General features: G+C 30.4%; 1 protein-coding gene across 1 annotated transcript; it reads left to right on the top strand.

Annotated features, from left to right (window-relative positions):
• Positions 1–8,362: 8,362 nt before the first annotated feature.
• LOC120080617 (GDSL esterase/lipase At1g29670-like) lies at positions 8,363–12,805 on the top strand. The gene is made up of 5 exons (XM_039035348.1): positions 8,363–8,648; positions 8,966–9,090; positions 10,222–10,467; positions 11,346–11,592; positions 12,582–12,805. Exons 1-5 carry the CDS (start codon positions 8,363–8,365, stop codon positions 12,803–12,805), a joined length of 1,128 nt encoding a protein of 375 aa, XP_038891276.1.
• The last annotated feature ends 4,579 nt before the right edge of the window (positions 12,806–17,384 follow it).

The raw sequence follows: 17,384 nt of genomic DNA, 5'->3' as shown, positions 1-17,384 counted from the left end.
TAAGCTGCATCATGAGTATGTTGGAAAGCTATGGACTATGACATTATGTTTAAACCTCTTTGACTATTGTGTGCATGCTAGGCTAAGGGCTGATTATTAACTTTCCTATCGGACTATGTACACTTTATGACTGTGAATTGATATGTTCACCATTTATGACTGATTTTTGTTCCTACGGGAGCACTACCTATGCCATGTTTTGTGATCCTTCAGGATCACTACTACTTATGCTATGTTTACGGACTTAGGTTCACTATTTTATACTTATGTCATGCTATGCTATGATATGCACATCATGCAAATGTTAGGTTGAGTTTAATAGATCACCCAAATGGCTCCAGTAGGGGGTTATTTACTGAGTATTTCATACTCATCCTTTCTTATTTTATATTTTTCAGGTAAGGATGGGAACAAACCGACGAGTAACGAGAGACCCGTGACCATGCCATATGGGACATGAAATCCCTTTTGCTCAATTTATGGCTTTTAAGAGATTTAAAAGTTTTTTATTTAGAACTCGATGCTAGACAAAAAAATTTATTATTTTGTTAGTTATTTTTTGTAAATTTTAGGGTCCCCGAACAAAGGTTTTAATTATTTTTTTATTTATTAAATTTATAGATTATTTTGGAAATTGTCTTTATTGTTTTAGTAAAATTTATTTTTCTCAATAGTCAAAATGTTTGTGTTTTAAATGTGCATTTATAAGTAACGACCCTTGTTAGAGATCTCAAAATGTCAGGTCGTTACATATATATTTGAATAAGATTTAAATATTGATTATATGAATTGAAGGAACTCTGTTTACAGAGAACTTTTGAGCGAAAGCAGATCGTCCTATTGTGAATAAACGCATACGTTTACAGTCAAACATAACAAATTATGCATAAAATCTAAAATACAACATACTTTGATATAAAAAAAAAAAAAAAAAAAAAAAAAAAAAAAAAAAACAAACAAAGGATCAAGAGACTATACCTTTGAAGAACCCTTCTTCAAGTAATCCCTCAATCAAACTCGAACGTGTCGAACAACACAAACACCCGTCGAACAAACAGCAAATAGCAACTCAATCCTTGAACCAACCGGACACTACCACTTGGTGACCTTGGTATTCTTGATGTGAGAATCTAGGAGTGGTGGGCTCTGGCTAATTTTGGTTAGAGGGAAAGCTTGGTGTGAAGGAGGAAGACGATCGAGTAGAAAAACAACACTATCGTGTAGATGAGGAAGTCAATCACATAGACAAGCTACTCGATCATTTAGATATTGAAACTATCGTATACTCTCTCAAGAAATCATGTAGATACTCTATTGTTAATCACGTCCTTTTTTGAATAATTAGAAAACCATTTTCATTTTATCCCACTTTTTCCATAAAACCAAATAACTACCAATTAAGGGTGGTTATAGAGAAAAAGAAGTTAATTATCAAATAATTAATAAATATAAATAAGTATGATAACTAACTTATCATATTATATTAATAACCTATAGTTTTAATATTGCATCATATACAATATATAAACCATAGTTCTTTTCCTCTATTTTATGGCATTTAATATAAATCATATTTATATTAAATTTTAATAACTATGAATCTTATTCATAGAAAAGAATATTTGAATCATATTAAAATATTAGTTCCTCCAATCAAACAATAATGTATCAAATACATTATATCAATTATATCATATATAATTGAATTAATTTAATTATATCATATATAATCAAATTCCCTCTTATTAATTTGAACATTTCAAATTAACCCAAAAACTGATTCTCAATTTAAATCCATTGAGCTAACAAGGGGACCTTATGGACATGTAGCTTGAAGCTCCAACGATACATGAATAATTGATAAAACTCTTTAATCATATTATCTACCATTCGTTAACTGTCGGACACCCCACTAAAGAACGACACCTGCACTCTTCACACTACAGATATATTTATGTGTTCATTGGATATAACCAATCAACAGTACGATGACCCTTCATAAATCGCTTGTAAGTACAGTTGGGCCAAATTACCATTTTGCCCCTATAGTTACATCTAACTCCTTAAGTACCACTAATCCCCCTAATGAACAATAGATCATAGCCTCACTATGACTAAATCCCTCTCGGGCCAAGAGAGGGTGTGGTGCCACATTGTTCAAGACTTAGAATCAGCCCTTAAGGGAGTAATTTATCTACTTACCACTGCTTCGGGGAAGGAGTGAATTCCATCTCGTGTAGTTGAGTTTCCAGCTTCCCAATCAGACGAATCCCCAAAATGGTAGGCTTGTTGAGTCAGCGATCTGACCCTCTCACCCATGCAAATCAAAAGACCGCCCTCTTTGGCAGGTGTTCATAACTCACTCAGGATTAAGGTCATGTTACCTATGTTCATCATAGTGAAATGAAAGTCTCAATTATGAACGGTGTTATATAACAAGAATAAACATTTTGTGGTCTGGTATTATACAAACTTCTTTGTATAAAATATCCCTGCTCGCATGTCTAATAGATGAATGATCAGGATTAGATCATTTGTAGCACTTTACAACATTTGTAACATCTACAAAGCTGGCTATAGTCGTAGTGTCACCAGGATAAGGTACCTAACCTTATCTATATACTATAGACCATTTAGGTTATCACTTAAATACGATCCACTTGTATGTCTCCACATACATGTTTAAGTTACAACGATAATCATGGATCTTAGTTTATTGGTTTGTGGTTAATGCAACTAAAATATCATATATTTTATAGACAATGTAAATAAAATATCATATATTATAAATCACAGAATCTTTATTCATAAAAGTATTTCAAACTACAGGACCTTATGAGATTTAGGGCATCAACCTCAACATAAATGTGATTCATATAAATACAATAGGTTAAAATTGATATGAATAAGATTCATATTAAAATTATAGGTTATGTAAGAATGTTATTTGAATATGATTCAAATGAAATTAAATATACGATTTAATTGGTAATTATTTAATATTATTAATTTGTTTATATATGTTAAATAGAGTTAAACATATTAAATTAATAATGATAATAACTTCTAAAAGGGAGTTATTAGATGTTGGAGGGATAGGGAGTTATAACTCCCATCCTTCATCACTCTCACGTAAGTTCTTTAGAGTGGAGAATTCTGCAATAGTTACAGATTTGGTCTTTTACAAAACATAGCCCTCAATTTCTCTAAAAAAGAATATCTCCTTCTCCCAAAATTAAAAGAATCCCACAATTCTTTATTACTTGTCGGATAATAGCAAGGAAGTCCTGCTGGTGGTGTTTCTGTTTATGAGAAGTGTTCTTACGGTTAGTGGGATGAAATCGTTGTTCGTTGAGTTCAAGAAGGAAAAGACCGTGCAAAGGAGTTTGAGGTTGTTTGAGTCTTGAAGAGGAAACACCGAGAAGAGAGTCTACAAGGGTAAGTTTTCTCGTGATCTCTTTTCTCCTTCTTAGTAACATGCTTATATTGTTGTTTATCTCTGTTGTTTTTTCTCTATATTTTATGTTATCAAAATTGAACTCCAAATGCATGGTGTTCACATGCTTCCGCGAAAAATTCGTTTCCTTCACTATGAATATGTTTAGCCACTCATATTAAGAATACAAGCCCTAAACATATTGTATAGAAACATAAAGGATGAGTTCAAAGAGAAAAGAGAGTTATCCGTTGTCGCCACCACTCAACGTCCTCTTCTTGATCCAACTTCGATCAACCCCATGGTTAAGCTCTAAAAATCCCTCAGAATGGTAGCCTCTTAGCTCTGTGAAAAGCCCTAAGTGATCCAGGTTGAACTCCCCTTTAAATGACGGTAAAACAAACTTAAAATAGGGCAAAAATCGACGTAGCATCGTGACGCTATAAGTGGGCACCGCGATACCATATAAAAAAATTTCACTTTTGGAAAAGCCGGAGCACTGCACACTACTCTAATTTTGACCTCTCAAATATAGGCACCGCACCGTGCAACATTCCTCTGCACTTATTGACCCATTTTTTTACTTCTTCTTTGCCCTAGGTCAAAATTTAACCTTTCTAAGGGATATTTTGGTCTTTTTACACCATATTTGGCTCATTCCATTCTAAGTGATAGTTTCCTACAAAATATACAAATAAAGCATAAAGGAACTCATTTATCTAATAAAACCAACTAAAATCTAAGCCCAAGAAAGCATTTTTCAAGTGCTTTTCAACTTCTCAACCCCTTAACTTTCATGATTTGTTGGTTGATGGTGTTGGGGACTCATCCGGCACGTGTCGACTCTAGGATGGTTAGCCTTGACCCAAGGGTGAGCAATGTGTTCAATTTTGCCTCAGCGATTTTTCTCACAAGATGCTTGATGCTGCTTGATGGAAAAACACAAGATATTAGCCTCGCCCTTGGACCTAAAGCCAACCAACGGGCTTGTACAACTTTATTGAGTATTTTATCACACATCATGAAAGCCTTAACCCTTTGAGTTGGGTCATCCTCAGGCTTCCTTTGAATTGGGTCAGCCTCGACATTCCTTTTAAGAGGACCATCCTCGACTTTCTTTGAGCAGAGTCCGTCTTAGAGTTGATCTTCTGCGAATTTTCAACTTTAACTTTAAAAAATTCTTCTTTGCTTATGGCTACTTCTTTATTGTCACTTATTTGCTTGTGACTTATTATAATAAGTCATGCTTAGAGTGAATCTATGACATTTCATACAAAATAATATGCTCCCATACGATTTAGAAATTTTGCTATTTGAACCTAAGCTATGGGATGCTCAACGCTTATTCGAATAAATATACCATCATAATTATCAATTTTTGAGATTTAAACTCACTAGTATTGGCAAAACAAAATTTTTATTCTACTACAATTTTAAGGAGAAAAAAAAAGCTACTGAATATTTTAAAAGTTTCTATTTTTATATCATCTTCATCATTTTTTTTTTTTAACCTTGACCATTCACTCTCCCTATTAAAGAGGAAGTGGTTGATAGATTTGTTAAACAAGTGTGGCTTATAAAAAGGAGAAGGATTAATTAATAAAGCTCATAGATCTCATTTTTGGAAAAACTAGAAAGGCTTTTCATTTTGTTGGATTTACTTTTGATTTCAGAATAGAAGCAAAAGCTGGTTTTTGGAGGAAAATTAATGCTGGTGAACCTTTGGAGCAGTTAGGAGCATATTTTCTCTTTAACACCATTCCTCCATCCAAAATTTACAGGCTTCTTCTAAACTTTATATCTTATATATTCTTTACTTAATTACTTAATTGATTTTGTATTGGTTTTTGTATAAGAAATTACAATTCATCCCCTATAAAATTACCAAAATAATGTACTCCACATGCTAGCTGTTTCTTTGTGTGAATTTCTGAATTTTTAACGTAAATGAAGAGTATTCTACTCTTTATAACGTCCGTGTTTGATAACATTTCTATTTGGTCACCTTGTGTTTGGTAACAATTTTTTTTTATTTTATTTAAAAATTATTTGTTGATAACCATTTATGTTTTTTTATTTAAATTTAAAATATAGTCTTTTTTGGCATGGAAATTAGTATGTAAAATTCTATGTTAAATTTTTTTAAGTTATATGTATTATGGATATTTATTATGCACTTTATAAGTTAAGAATGACAAAAACAACGTTTTTCTTGATGTTTTCAAAAGAAAAATGGAAACATGTATAAGCAACCAGAAACTTGATTTTGTTGTTTTCAAAATTTTACACAATTTTTAAAATTATTCTTGAGAAATGAAAAACAAAAACGGTTAACAAATGACAAAAACTAAAAGATGTTTACAATTGTTTTTTCCTTATTGTTCTCTATAAACTTCTAAATTAAAAATGTAAGATTTTTATATGAAAGTAACTTCTGAAATTAAATTTTATGTTTTTGTTATATTTATTTTATATGTTTATTATGCATTTTATAAGTTGTGAATGAATGATAAAATAATGCTTATATTTGGGGATGTTCAAATAAATGAAAATTTTATGGGTTGGGTTGGTTCATGGGTTCACCTAATATAACCCAAACCAACCCGAATCAACATGAATTTATTAATTTTATTTAGTTTCAATATTTTTTGAATAATTTATTTTTCAACTAAAAGTGTTTCCTTTGCACTTTAGAAAATTGTTCACTAGTTGTTAATCTTATTTCAATATATGAAAATAATTAAATTAGATTTTTATATATTTACATTTTGCTCTTTTTAGAACAAAATTTTAAATAAATGACACCCGAACTAACTCAACCCAAATATTTGTTATTTGGGTTCATTTTTTAATAAGGATTATTTAGGTTGAAAAGATTTACCATATGAACAATTGGGTTGGATCTAAAAAAATCTTTCATTCTAATCCAACCCAACCCATGAACCCTTACTTATATTTATGGTTTGAAAAGAAAAAAAAAAGAGTTAATTTTGTTGTTTTTAAAATTTATACATAAAGTTCGTAATGTTTTTAGAAAATGAGAAATGAGATACATGAACTACTCAATCAACCGTTTTTTTTTTTTTTAAAGTCTTGACAAATAGGGAATAAGAAATAGAAAATGTTACCAAATGACCTTATTTTTAGTTTTATATTTATTTATTTATTTTGAATGAGTGCTTGCTAAACATAATGCATTTGACCATTCTTTCAATTTAATATTTTATTTTTTTTTTTTTGTCAAATCATGCATTTTCAAAATTGTATACAAAATTTGGAAGTATCAAAATTGATTTTTTTTCTTAGGCTTATTTTTAAATCTAGAAAAATAAATCAAAATATTACCAAATATAGGAAAATTTTAGAATTACTAATATCTTGTAAATATTTTGATTTTTTTTTTATTCTATTTCTAGCTTTTCAAAAGAATAAAAAAGAGAAATTATTTCAAATAAAATTTTAGAACTGATAGACACTCATAGACTTCTATCATTAATAATATTTTATAAATATTTGTAAATATTTTGGTTCATTTTTCTATATTTAAAAACAACCCTAAAAAAAACCATTATATATATATATATTATTTTGTCTATCAAATGCACCATAATTTTAATTATTTTATGAGATACATTTATAGAAATTTTTGTCCATTCATTGAATGTCAAAAGAAGGTAAGAATAGGAGAGTCCATAAAATGAAATAAAATAATATATGAATGTTTTCAATACTTAATATAGTGGTTGCTATTATATGATAATTTATTTTGATGCATTTGTTTATGTTTTTTTTTTTTTTTTTACCATTATAATATGCAGAATAGGAAGTTGGAGAAAAAGAGTAGTGATATTATTAGTGGCTCACAGTAGCTTCTTCCCCTTGGTAAGAAAGTAGCCATACATTCAAATCTATTTATTTTGTTTATTAATTTTCAACCTAAAAATACATTATTTGTTTCACTAAGATAAACATTCTATTTTATTTAAAACAAAATTATTGTTTATTACCTCTATAATTACAATGTTTTCTAAAATAAATGCTTTATGAGTTGGATAATAATGTTTCTGTTTTAAATTTTCAGAGAAAGAAATGGATATAATAACTTTCGTTTCATGTTTTTTTTGAAACATTTTTAAAATTAAAACCTTGTTTGGTAATTATTTCTCAACATTTTTTATTATGGTTTTCATTTTCTTAGTAATAGAATTGAATTCTAGCCCAAATTTCAAAATAAAATCAGGTTTTAAACACTATCATTTTTAATTTACACACTTTGTCTTGGTTTTTGAAAACATTGTTAAAAATTATATAACAAAATAATAAATTTATAGGCATAATTTTCAGACATTAAAAAAAACAAAATGATTATTAAATAAAACCTAAATCATTTTTTTTTGTTGCTTTCAATTTTCTTTCTCAAACATAAATCAAGGACTAAGAAACAAGAAATCATTACGAAATATGTGTACTTTTTTCAATGAAAAAAGAAAAAAAAGACACTATTTTTATTAGAAAAATAAAAATGAGAAACAAAAATATTAGGTCTTATTTGATAATAATTTTGTTTTTTGTTTTTTTGTCTTTTTCTTAAAATTTATGCATGTTTTCCTCTATTTTCCCGTATGACTTTCATTTTCTTAAAAAAAAAATATTTGAATTTTTAGTCGAATTCTAAGTACAAGAACAAATATCCAAGAATAACTCCTTGTTTGTTTGTTTAAAAAAAACGACTTGATTTTGTAAAACATCAATCGAAGTAACGACAAAACATAGAAAAGTTCATTTTCAAAAATAGAAAACCAAATGTCTGTCTTTTTTTCTAAGAGTGGTTTCAATACTTAAAAAATAACTCGTGACCTATAGTTTTTTTTTTTTTTTTAAATTGAATTTTGGAACTAACATTGGGAAAATAAAACTTGTGCAGAAATGAAGGGAGAATTATTGATGGTGTATTATTGTTTAATAATAATAATTGGAGGATTATTATTAGAGAATAAATATGTTGATGGAGCATCATCATCATCAAAAAAGAAAGTTAGTTGTTATTTTGTATTTGGAGATTCTCAAGCAGACAATGGAAATAACAATGACATGTTGGAAAGGGAATATGGTAATGCAAGAGCTGATTATAAGCCTTATGGCATTGACTTCTCTAAACAAAGCATTCCCACTGGCAGATTCACCAATGGCCGCAATGTTCCTGATTTCATCGGTTTGTAATTCATCAATTCCACCCTCCTATTTCATTTATACAATCCATCGAAAATATAACAATCATGCTTAAAGTATTAACCGATATATCACAATACAAATTCTTTGACATTCTACTTTACTCTCATCACCGACCTAGCTAGTTCGATCCTAAAAGGCTGAAGATTTGACCTAGACTCAAATTCTTAGGTTTGATTCATTGGATGAAAGTTTAGACAACTATAACCCACTATATAACATAGATATGAGACAATATCGATCATCAAATCATTCATGTAAGGTAGAGAAGATTGAGAATGAGCCTTTTCTTTTTTTCAGCTAAATTTTTAGGGTTTCGGGATTACATTCCACCATTTAAGATAACAAAGAGTCGGACTATTTTGAAAGGTGTAAACTATGCATCTGGAGGTGCAGGAATTCTCCGTGAAACTGGAAGAACACTGGTAATTAACTTTAAACTTCTTCATCGTTAATATGTATTGTCTATTGATTCTCCGTAAAACTTCACTACCAATGTCAATAAATATTTAGGACTTTCTACTTATATATAATATAGTATGATGTCCTTATTATCCTAGTCTATTCTATTGTCTATTGATGGGGAGAGAACAATAATTAACTTTAGATTATGTATAGGAGCTCTAAAATATCATAAATCAAAAATGCGTTTAATGTCTTCGTTCCTAACTTAACATATAAAATCATGATTAAATTATTATTGTTTTGATTTATGTACTTCGATTTTTTTAGCCACTATATTTAAATGTTGAACTCATGTATCTTCAATAAATACATAAATCTTAAATTTAAGTTATGTCTTAGTTTGTTGCTCGTTTTTCCAAAAGTAAATCAAAGTAGTGTGTATTAACATTTATTTCATTAAATTTTGAATATATATATATATATATAACGTCTAAATTAAGATTTGTGGCAAGTATAGAAATTATATTTGAACAATTAAAAGTATAAATACTAAAAAGAAATGGAACTACAAATACAAAGACCAAAATGATATTTTAACTTAAAATAAATGATAGTCCTTCATTTCATTAATTTTCCTTCAATCATTTATCTAAAACTCGAGATAATGCGATACGACCTTTATTTTTACTTGATGGGTGGAAATGGATTTTTCTTTTTTTAATTCAACTTGTAGATGGGAGGTTTCAAATTTTTTAACACATTGGTGATTATATATACACATCTATGTGTGTCTCTCGTAACTACTGCACATATGCTGAGTTAATAGTGATGGGCTCCGTTTGATAATAGTTTGTCTTTTAGTTTTTGAAAATTACGTACATCCATATATATGTTTTATGTTTTGTTATCAACTTTACGCAGATGTTTTAAAAACCATGTTAAGTTTTGAAATTTAAAGAAGTAGTTTAAAACTTGTTTCTGTTGTTTTGGGGGAAACAAACACAAATTTCAGAAGGAAAAAAATTCAAAATGAAATCGTTATCAAAATGAGACCTTGATTAAGTACGTAAAGTTAGACGTAGAATGTTGAATTTCTAAGATATATATATACAACGAGATTGAATCATGATTTGTTATTTATGTATTTGTAGGGGCAAGTATCAAGCATCAAGAAGCAATTGGAGAATCACAATTACACAATTTCACAAATGCATGGGTTATTGGGAAGCAAAACAAAAATTACAAGCTATCTTAAAAGATGCTTATATACAATTCAAATTGGAAGCAATGATTACCTTAATAATTTTTTTATGCCAAAACTCTACCAGACAAGTTCTCAATATTCTCCAAAAGCATATGCCATTGCTCTAAACAAAGAACTCTCCACCCAATTGAAGGTTAGTTAATTTCCTTAAAAATTGTATCATTATTCTCTCTTATATATTCTTCCCTAAATCCCCACTTAATTAAAATAATTTAAAACATAATTATTTGGTTTTTGAAGGGCTGTTTTTAAATATAAAAAAATATTTACAAGATATTCTAAAATTTTGTTATATTTTGTAAATATTTTCAACAGTTTTACCATTTAAAATAATTTTCCAAATTTATGTACGTTAACTTTTACCTACCTATGAATTTTTTTCTTTGTTTTGATATCTATTTTTCTGAAAGTGTCTTTAAAATAATCAACGATAGGATTTGAAAACTAACGAGGTAGTTTTGTTTTTAATTTCTTTTTTATATTTTAATTTGGTTATAAATTCAATTCTTTCTTTTTCAATTAAAGATGAAAATCTTACGCTCTGTTTGGTAAACATTCGACTTTTGATTTATAGGATTTTGAAAATTAAATCTATATTACTTCCACCTATTGGTTTCTTTATTTTATTCGTTTACATTTTAGACGTGTTTTCAAAATTTGAAGCAAGTTTGTTTTAAATATTAAAAAAAAAAGTGGTTCTTAAAAACTTATTTGTTTTTTATAGTTTGGATAAGAATTCAAATGAACATGATTAAGAAATTGTGAAAAAAAAAAAAAGTACAATTTCCAATAAAAAAAAACTAAATTTTATCAAATGAAACAACGCAAGCATAAAGTTCAAAAACAAAAAATTAAACACGAAAACATTATCAAATGAGATCTAAATAGTTATCAAACAAAGTCTACACTTAATTTAATTATATCAATATATACTACACTCTTTTCACCATCAAAATGTGACATAACAAAAAATTGATTATTTAATATTGTTGGGGAAAATATTAAATGTAGATTCTATATGATCAAGGAGCAAGAAAGGTGGCCATATTTGGAGTGGGATCCATAGGTTGTACTCCATATGCAAGGGCTAACTTTGAGCATAGAGGGCTGCCATGTGTTGACAAAATGAACAGTGCTATTCAACTTTTCAATGATGGCCTCAAGTCTCTTGTTCAACAGCTTAATACTAACTTGCCTGCTGCTAAATTTACTTTCATTGATGTCTTCAAAATTTCCACTATTGACCCTTCAGATTATGGTAAGTACTTTTCTTATAAATTACTCTTCTCTTCTCTTCTTAATCAAGCAATATGAATTTAGTATTGATTCAACTAAATAGGTAGGAGATAACATTTTTAGTTTTTTGCTTTTTAAATATCATTCGGTTAAATTATGGAAAATACCCTCGAATATTTTAATACTTTGTTTTAAAAATATCCAAAAATATTTAAAAGTTTCATTAATATTCTTAAACTTATTATCTAGTGTATGCATATGTCCTTTAATTTACAAAAGTTACATTAATCTATGACCTTATATATACATGCATATTCTTACCCTTTAATATGAGATGAAAGCTTTTTATCCACACACCCCATTTCTTCCATTATTTGAAGTTTTTTTTTCCCTCAGTACATTTATTTTCATGAAAAATCTATTTTTATTAAATAAATTTGATTTTTTTCCCTAAAATTGTAGCCTTATGAGTTGTGATTTTTAATGGGTACCTTTATGAGTCAATAAAAGAGTGTTCCTACTAATATATTTTTAGAACAATTGCCAAACAACCTTTTGATTGTTTCTTTCCCTTTCTGATTTTACTTAGAAAACTATTTAATGATATCTGCATTTTAAAAAAACAAAAAAAAAGAAAGAAAAAAAAGAAAAGAAAAATTACTTATTATTCTATGTATTAACTTTAGAAAATAGGATGCAATATATCAAGTTATGCTTTCTAACTAAGAAAATGCATTCAAAACAAAGAAATATTATTTATTTATCTCTTTCTCTTTTTTTTTCCCTGATTTTTAATAAGAACAACATTTAAAAAAATCATCATGCCAAATAAGTTTCTATATATAAAATAATAAAGAGCTTCTCCTACTCATTGAAACATGATTCTCCATAGAAGATTGAAATTTAAACATATTAAATGTAAATAATTGGTTGAAATGATAGTTTTTGATTTGAAAATAAATCTATATATAATTGAGAAAATAAACAAAAGATATATACATATATTTGCAGGTAAAAAGGTACTAGATGCTCCATGCTGTGAAGTTGAAGTAGGGGGAATGCAATGTGATCCATTTGGAAAAGTATGTGGGAATAGGATGGATTATATGTTTTGGGATGGAGTTCATCCAACTGAAATTGGATTTAGATTAGTAGCAAGTAGAGCCTTTAATGCCAAACAAGCTGGTGACACTTACCCTTTTGATATTAACCACCTTGTCAAACTATATAAATAACCCCTCACCAAAATTTACTTCATACCAATTACCCAATTTTTACTCATTTAAGTTTCTATTACATGAGTCTTGTAATGTGTGACTTATTTCTTGCAATTACATTTTGAAATACATTGATTTGTTTTTAGTATGCATAGTTTTAGGGTTGAGTAAATCATATTGTTTGAATATATACTTTTGGAAGAATTGTATGAAATTTTTTTTCTTTTTTCTTTTTTATTATTGATTTGGCTAGGAGTTATTTATTTATGACCCAAATTTACTTATTAAGTTTCTACAAGAAGAAGGTGTCAATGTATGCAATTTAGTGACGTCTAGAAAGTGTCACAGTTAAAGCATGATTGACATTGTAAACATGACATTATTATTACTTTTGTGATAGATTTTTAATGTCAATATAAAAGATTAATTGATATAAAAAGTGAACTTCTGTGTTGTTTATTGACAATGATAAATTGTTATAAAAAATATTACTATGAAAAATAACAAATGTCAATAAATATTTATTGTCGATTGAATTGGACAGTATTGTTTTCGTATATCTTGTAGTTTGTATTTTGAAAGAAAAAAATTCTTTATTTAATAAAAATAAGAGGTATTTTATTTGAAATTTAGGCTGTATTAATTCAATCTAATAAACTAAGATTCAAGGTTATGTGATGTCATTTGAACAGTATGTGGTAGACATACAAGTGGTCTATATTCAAGTTATAACCTAAAAGGTATGCAGTAAATAGATAAGGTTGGGTGCCTTATCTTGATAACACTGCAGATACGATCCACTTTGTAATTGTTACATGAGTTGTAAATGTTACAGACAATATGAGCCATAAAATGACTGTCGGGAGATAAATTCACTACAAAAACAGGGACTCTTTCGATGCCTAAAATGACTGTCGGGAGATAAATTATTAGGAGAGGATCTCCCAACTACGTAAGGGTGGTGTCGGGAGTGCTCAATAACTTCCGACGCCATAAGTGAGGCATCAGGAATTGGTAAGAACTCCCGACGCGCAAAAAGCAGGTGTCGGGAGATGGGAATAGAAGACCATTCTCTATGAAGGATCTCTCGATGCCTCCCATGATCATCAGGAGATATAAAAGAACTCCCAACAAATAAAACAATATGTCAGGAGTTAGGTGTGAAGGTTTGTCAAGATGGGCCAAACTCCCGATGGGTCACCATTGTCCGTTAGGAGTTATGTTATAAAACCCCCAAATCGAGCAAATTTCAGATCTATCTTTCTTCTGTTGGGATTGATGCCCTAAAGTCTCGTGTCCTGTAGTTTGTAAACAGTTTGTACAAATACTTGCGATGTATAATATATGATATTTTACTTCATTTCTTGATTTTGCTCAGTTGAATGTTTTATTTGTTTTACCATAAACCAATAAACCTTAAGTCCTTGGTTGTCCTGTATGTAACTTAAACCAAAATGGCCTGTAGTATATGGATATAGGAAGGAAACCTTATCCTGGTAACGCTGCGGATGCAATCCGCTTTGTGGAATGGTCACAAGTATTGTGACTTATCACAGATGATCTGATCTTATTATTCATGTATATACAAAGAGTTTGTATAAGACTTGACCACGAAGTGTTAACATCTTGTTATATAACACCATTCATGACAGAGACTTCACTTCACTCGAATGACCATAGGTAACATGACCTCAATCCTGAGTGAGTTGAGAACTCCTACCATCGAGGGCGGTTCTTTGATTTGCATGGGTGCGAGTGGCCAGACCGCCGACTCAAACCTACCACTTTAGGGATTTGTCTGATTTGGGAGCTGGAAACTCTACTACACAAAATGGAATTCACTCCTTCCCCGAAGCAGGGGCAAGTAGATAAATAGTTCCTTTAAGGGTTAATTTCAGGGCTTGAACGATGTGGTGCCACATATCTTCTCTTGGTCCGAGAGGTGTTCACACATAGTTGGACTATGTTGTATTGTTCATTAGAGGGATCAGTGGTACTTAAGGAGTGAGATATAACTACAAGGACAAAATGGTAAATTGGCTCAGTTGTACTTACAAGCATCTGTGAAGGGTCATCATACTCATGATTGGTTATATTCGATGGACACAGAAATATATCTGTAGTTAGAAGAGTTCAGTTATTGGTCTTTAGTGGAATGCCTAGCAGTTAACGGATGGTAAATCTCGTGACTAAAGAGTTTAGTCAGCTATTTACGTATGGTTGGAGCTTTGAGCCATAGGTCCATAAGATCCCCTTGGTAGCTTGGATAAAGTTGAGAATCAGTTTTTGGGTCAGTTTGAAATGTTCAAATTGACAAGAGGGAGTTCATTTATATATGATATAATTGACTAAATGTATGAGATACATTATTTTGGAGAAAATTGGATATAAATATGATTTATATTAAGTAGAGAAGAAAACACTATAGTAGATATATGATATCAAACTATAGGTTAAAAATATAATATGATTATTCATTAATTAATTAATAAGGCGGTTATGAGATAATTGGTCGTGTAATTCTCTGGAATCGTGCAATAGTGGGAAGTTCGAATTCAGTTCTTGTAACTGAAGAATAAAATGAAATTTTTTTTAATTTTGTGAGATACGTAGAAAAATTGCTCACGGTGTCTTCCTATTCGATCGCATACCGTTGAGAGCCTATACGATAGTGCCTATCTTCCTAAACGATTGCACACCCGTGCACTAAACGATCGCCCGCGATTTCTAAATGATCGTTTACCTTTTCTAAACGATCACTTAGTGCGTCGAGCAAACCTAAATGATCGCTTACCTTTTGCTAGACGACCACTTAGCAAAACCTACACGATCGTGTACCTTTTTCTAAACGACAAGCACTCGACTATATGATAGTCTTCTACCATCTCCCACTTGCTTGTTCGTACTACACGATCGTCTTTTCCTCCTTCTCTCTATCAATTCCATCAAATTCCACCCTTTGGATTCTCACTTGAGAATACCGAGGGCTTCGAGTGGGGTCATCCCCGGTTGCTGTTGGTTCGTGCACTACCGATCGTGTAGACGACCATGGTGCTGTTAGACGACTGTTTGCTGGGCAATGAGAAGCGTAGAAAAGTTGTTTCCGTCGAACTAAGTTTGATTGAAGAAAGTCTTCAAGTGATACGTTTCTCTCAGTCTTTTGTATATTATTTGTTAAAGCATGCCAGTAATTAGTGTACAATGCATATCTGTATGTTAGAATGTATGTGTGGTAATTCTGTCACAATGAAATCGGAAAGATCCGCATCCACTCATGGATACTCTTGTTTAAGAGTTCCTTCATCATCTTCTTATTCTTCAACCCCTCGTAGATCAGACGCATGAAAATCCAAAATTAAGGCTGCTAGACATTCATTCAGCCGTCATCTGCCTCCCTTCATCCATCGTTTGCCGTCTATTATCCATTTTGTAGGTTTCTTCTCCTCTTTTTGTTTTTTTTTTTTTTTTTTGAAAATTTCTCATGGTTTTGTTGCTTTCTTTTCCTCTTTGGTGAAAAAATACTCAAGAATGAAGTTATTATTGACCCAAGGAAGGAGGATTTGATCTCAGAAATCAAGACCCAGAAAAGGCATTTGTGGAGTTTATGACTCTCGAGCCTTCGCGGTGGGTGCAACATATCTACTCTCTGTTTAATGATTAAATTGTTTATGGATGTGCGGATTAATGGAATTTTCTGGGACGAAACCTCAGTTTCATTATTTCTTTTGGCTTTTCGGTTAATTGTAAAGGCCCTTGCGTTTTTTGGCATAATTAATTGTTATCGAGTCTGTAATTCAAAATTAGTTTGAGTCTTGAGTCGTTCGTGAATAATTTCGGAGCAAGGGTTGCTGCTCTTCGAGGAAGAAGACGATTAAGAGTTGATCAGGTCGTGTAGACAATGGGGTAGGTGATCACTGAGTATCGGATGCTTGGGTGTCGTTTAACGTGCATGCGCACTAGGCAATCATTTAGCTCATCAAGTTTCATCGCTTAGTACCTGACTAAACGATCGCGGAGTAACACACAGTAAATCGTTTACCTCTTCGTGTGTTAAGCGATCACCTAGACGATCAGGCTTCGTAGCCTTGTTGTCATTTAAGCGATCGTTTAGTTTTTTCGCGCTATCGTCTAGTGTGCGCTAAGCGATTGTTTGCCTATGGCATTTACTAAACGATGGAGCTTCTCCTGGCAGTTCAAGACCCGGTTTACCTGTGAACCGGTTTCCTCAATGGAAAAATGTAATAGATGGAATTATTTCATTCTAGTTTTGTAAAGGTTCATCCCGGTCCATTAATCATTGGTTTATTACATGAGATGTATGGTTATTTATATGTCATATGGTATGCACATACAGTAAATCCCACCTTAGGTTATGCATTGGTCATGCATCATCTCTTTATTGTAAATGTTATAATTTAGAAAAGCATGATTTAATTATGTAAGAGCATGCTCATGTATCATATAATATAAGAGTTATATTTATGCATGTATAAAAAGCATTGACATGCATCATCTTTATATTATAATTGTTATAGTATAAGGGTGTATAGAAAGCATGTCTGCTTGGTTATTATGTGTATATAAAAGTTATGTATAG

The sequence above is a fragment of the Benincasa hispida genome, chromosome 6 (genome assembly GCF_027475165.1).
Source record: "Benincasa hispida cultivar pf3 chromosome 6, pf3_genome.v1.1, whole genome shotgun sequence".
Lineage (NCBI taxonomy): Eukaryota > Viridiplantae > Streptophyta > Magnoliopsida > Cucurbitales > Cucurbitaceae > Benincasa > Benincasa hispida.
This window is presented reverse-complemented; position numbering and strand designations above follow the sequence as displayed.

Bases quoted from the DNA above. Each gene is read 5' to 3' on its own strand.
- LOC120080617 (XM_039035348.1), top strand. From the start codon at position 8,363: ATGAAGGGAGAATTATTGATGGTGTATTATTGTTTAATAATAATAATT. The intron at 8,649-8,965 runs GTTTGTAATTCA...TCTTTTTTTCAG, and splicing joins CAATGTTCCTGATTTCATCG to CTAAATTTTTAGGGTTTCGG. The intron at 11,593-12,581 runs GTAAGTACTTTT...ATATATTTGCAG, and splicing joins TATTGACCCTTCAGATTATG to GTAAAAAGGTACTAGATGCT.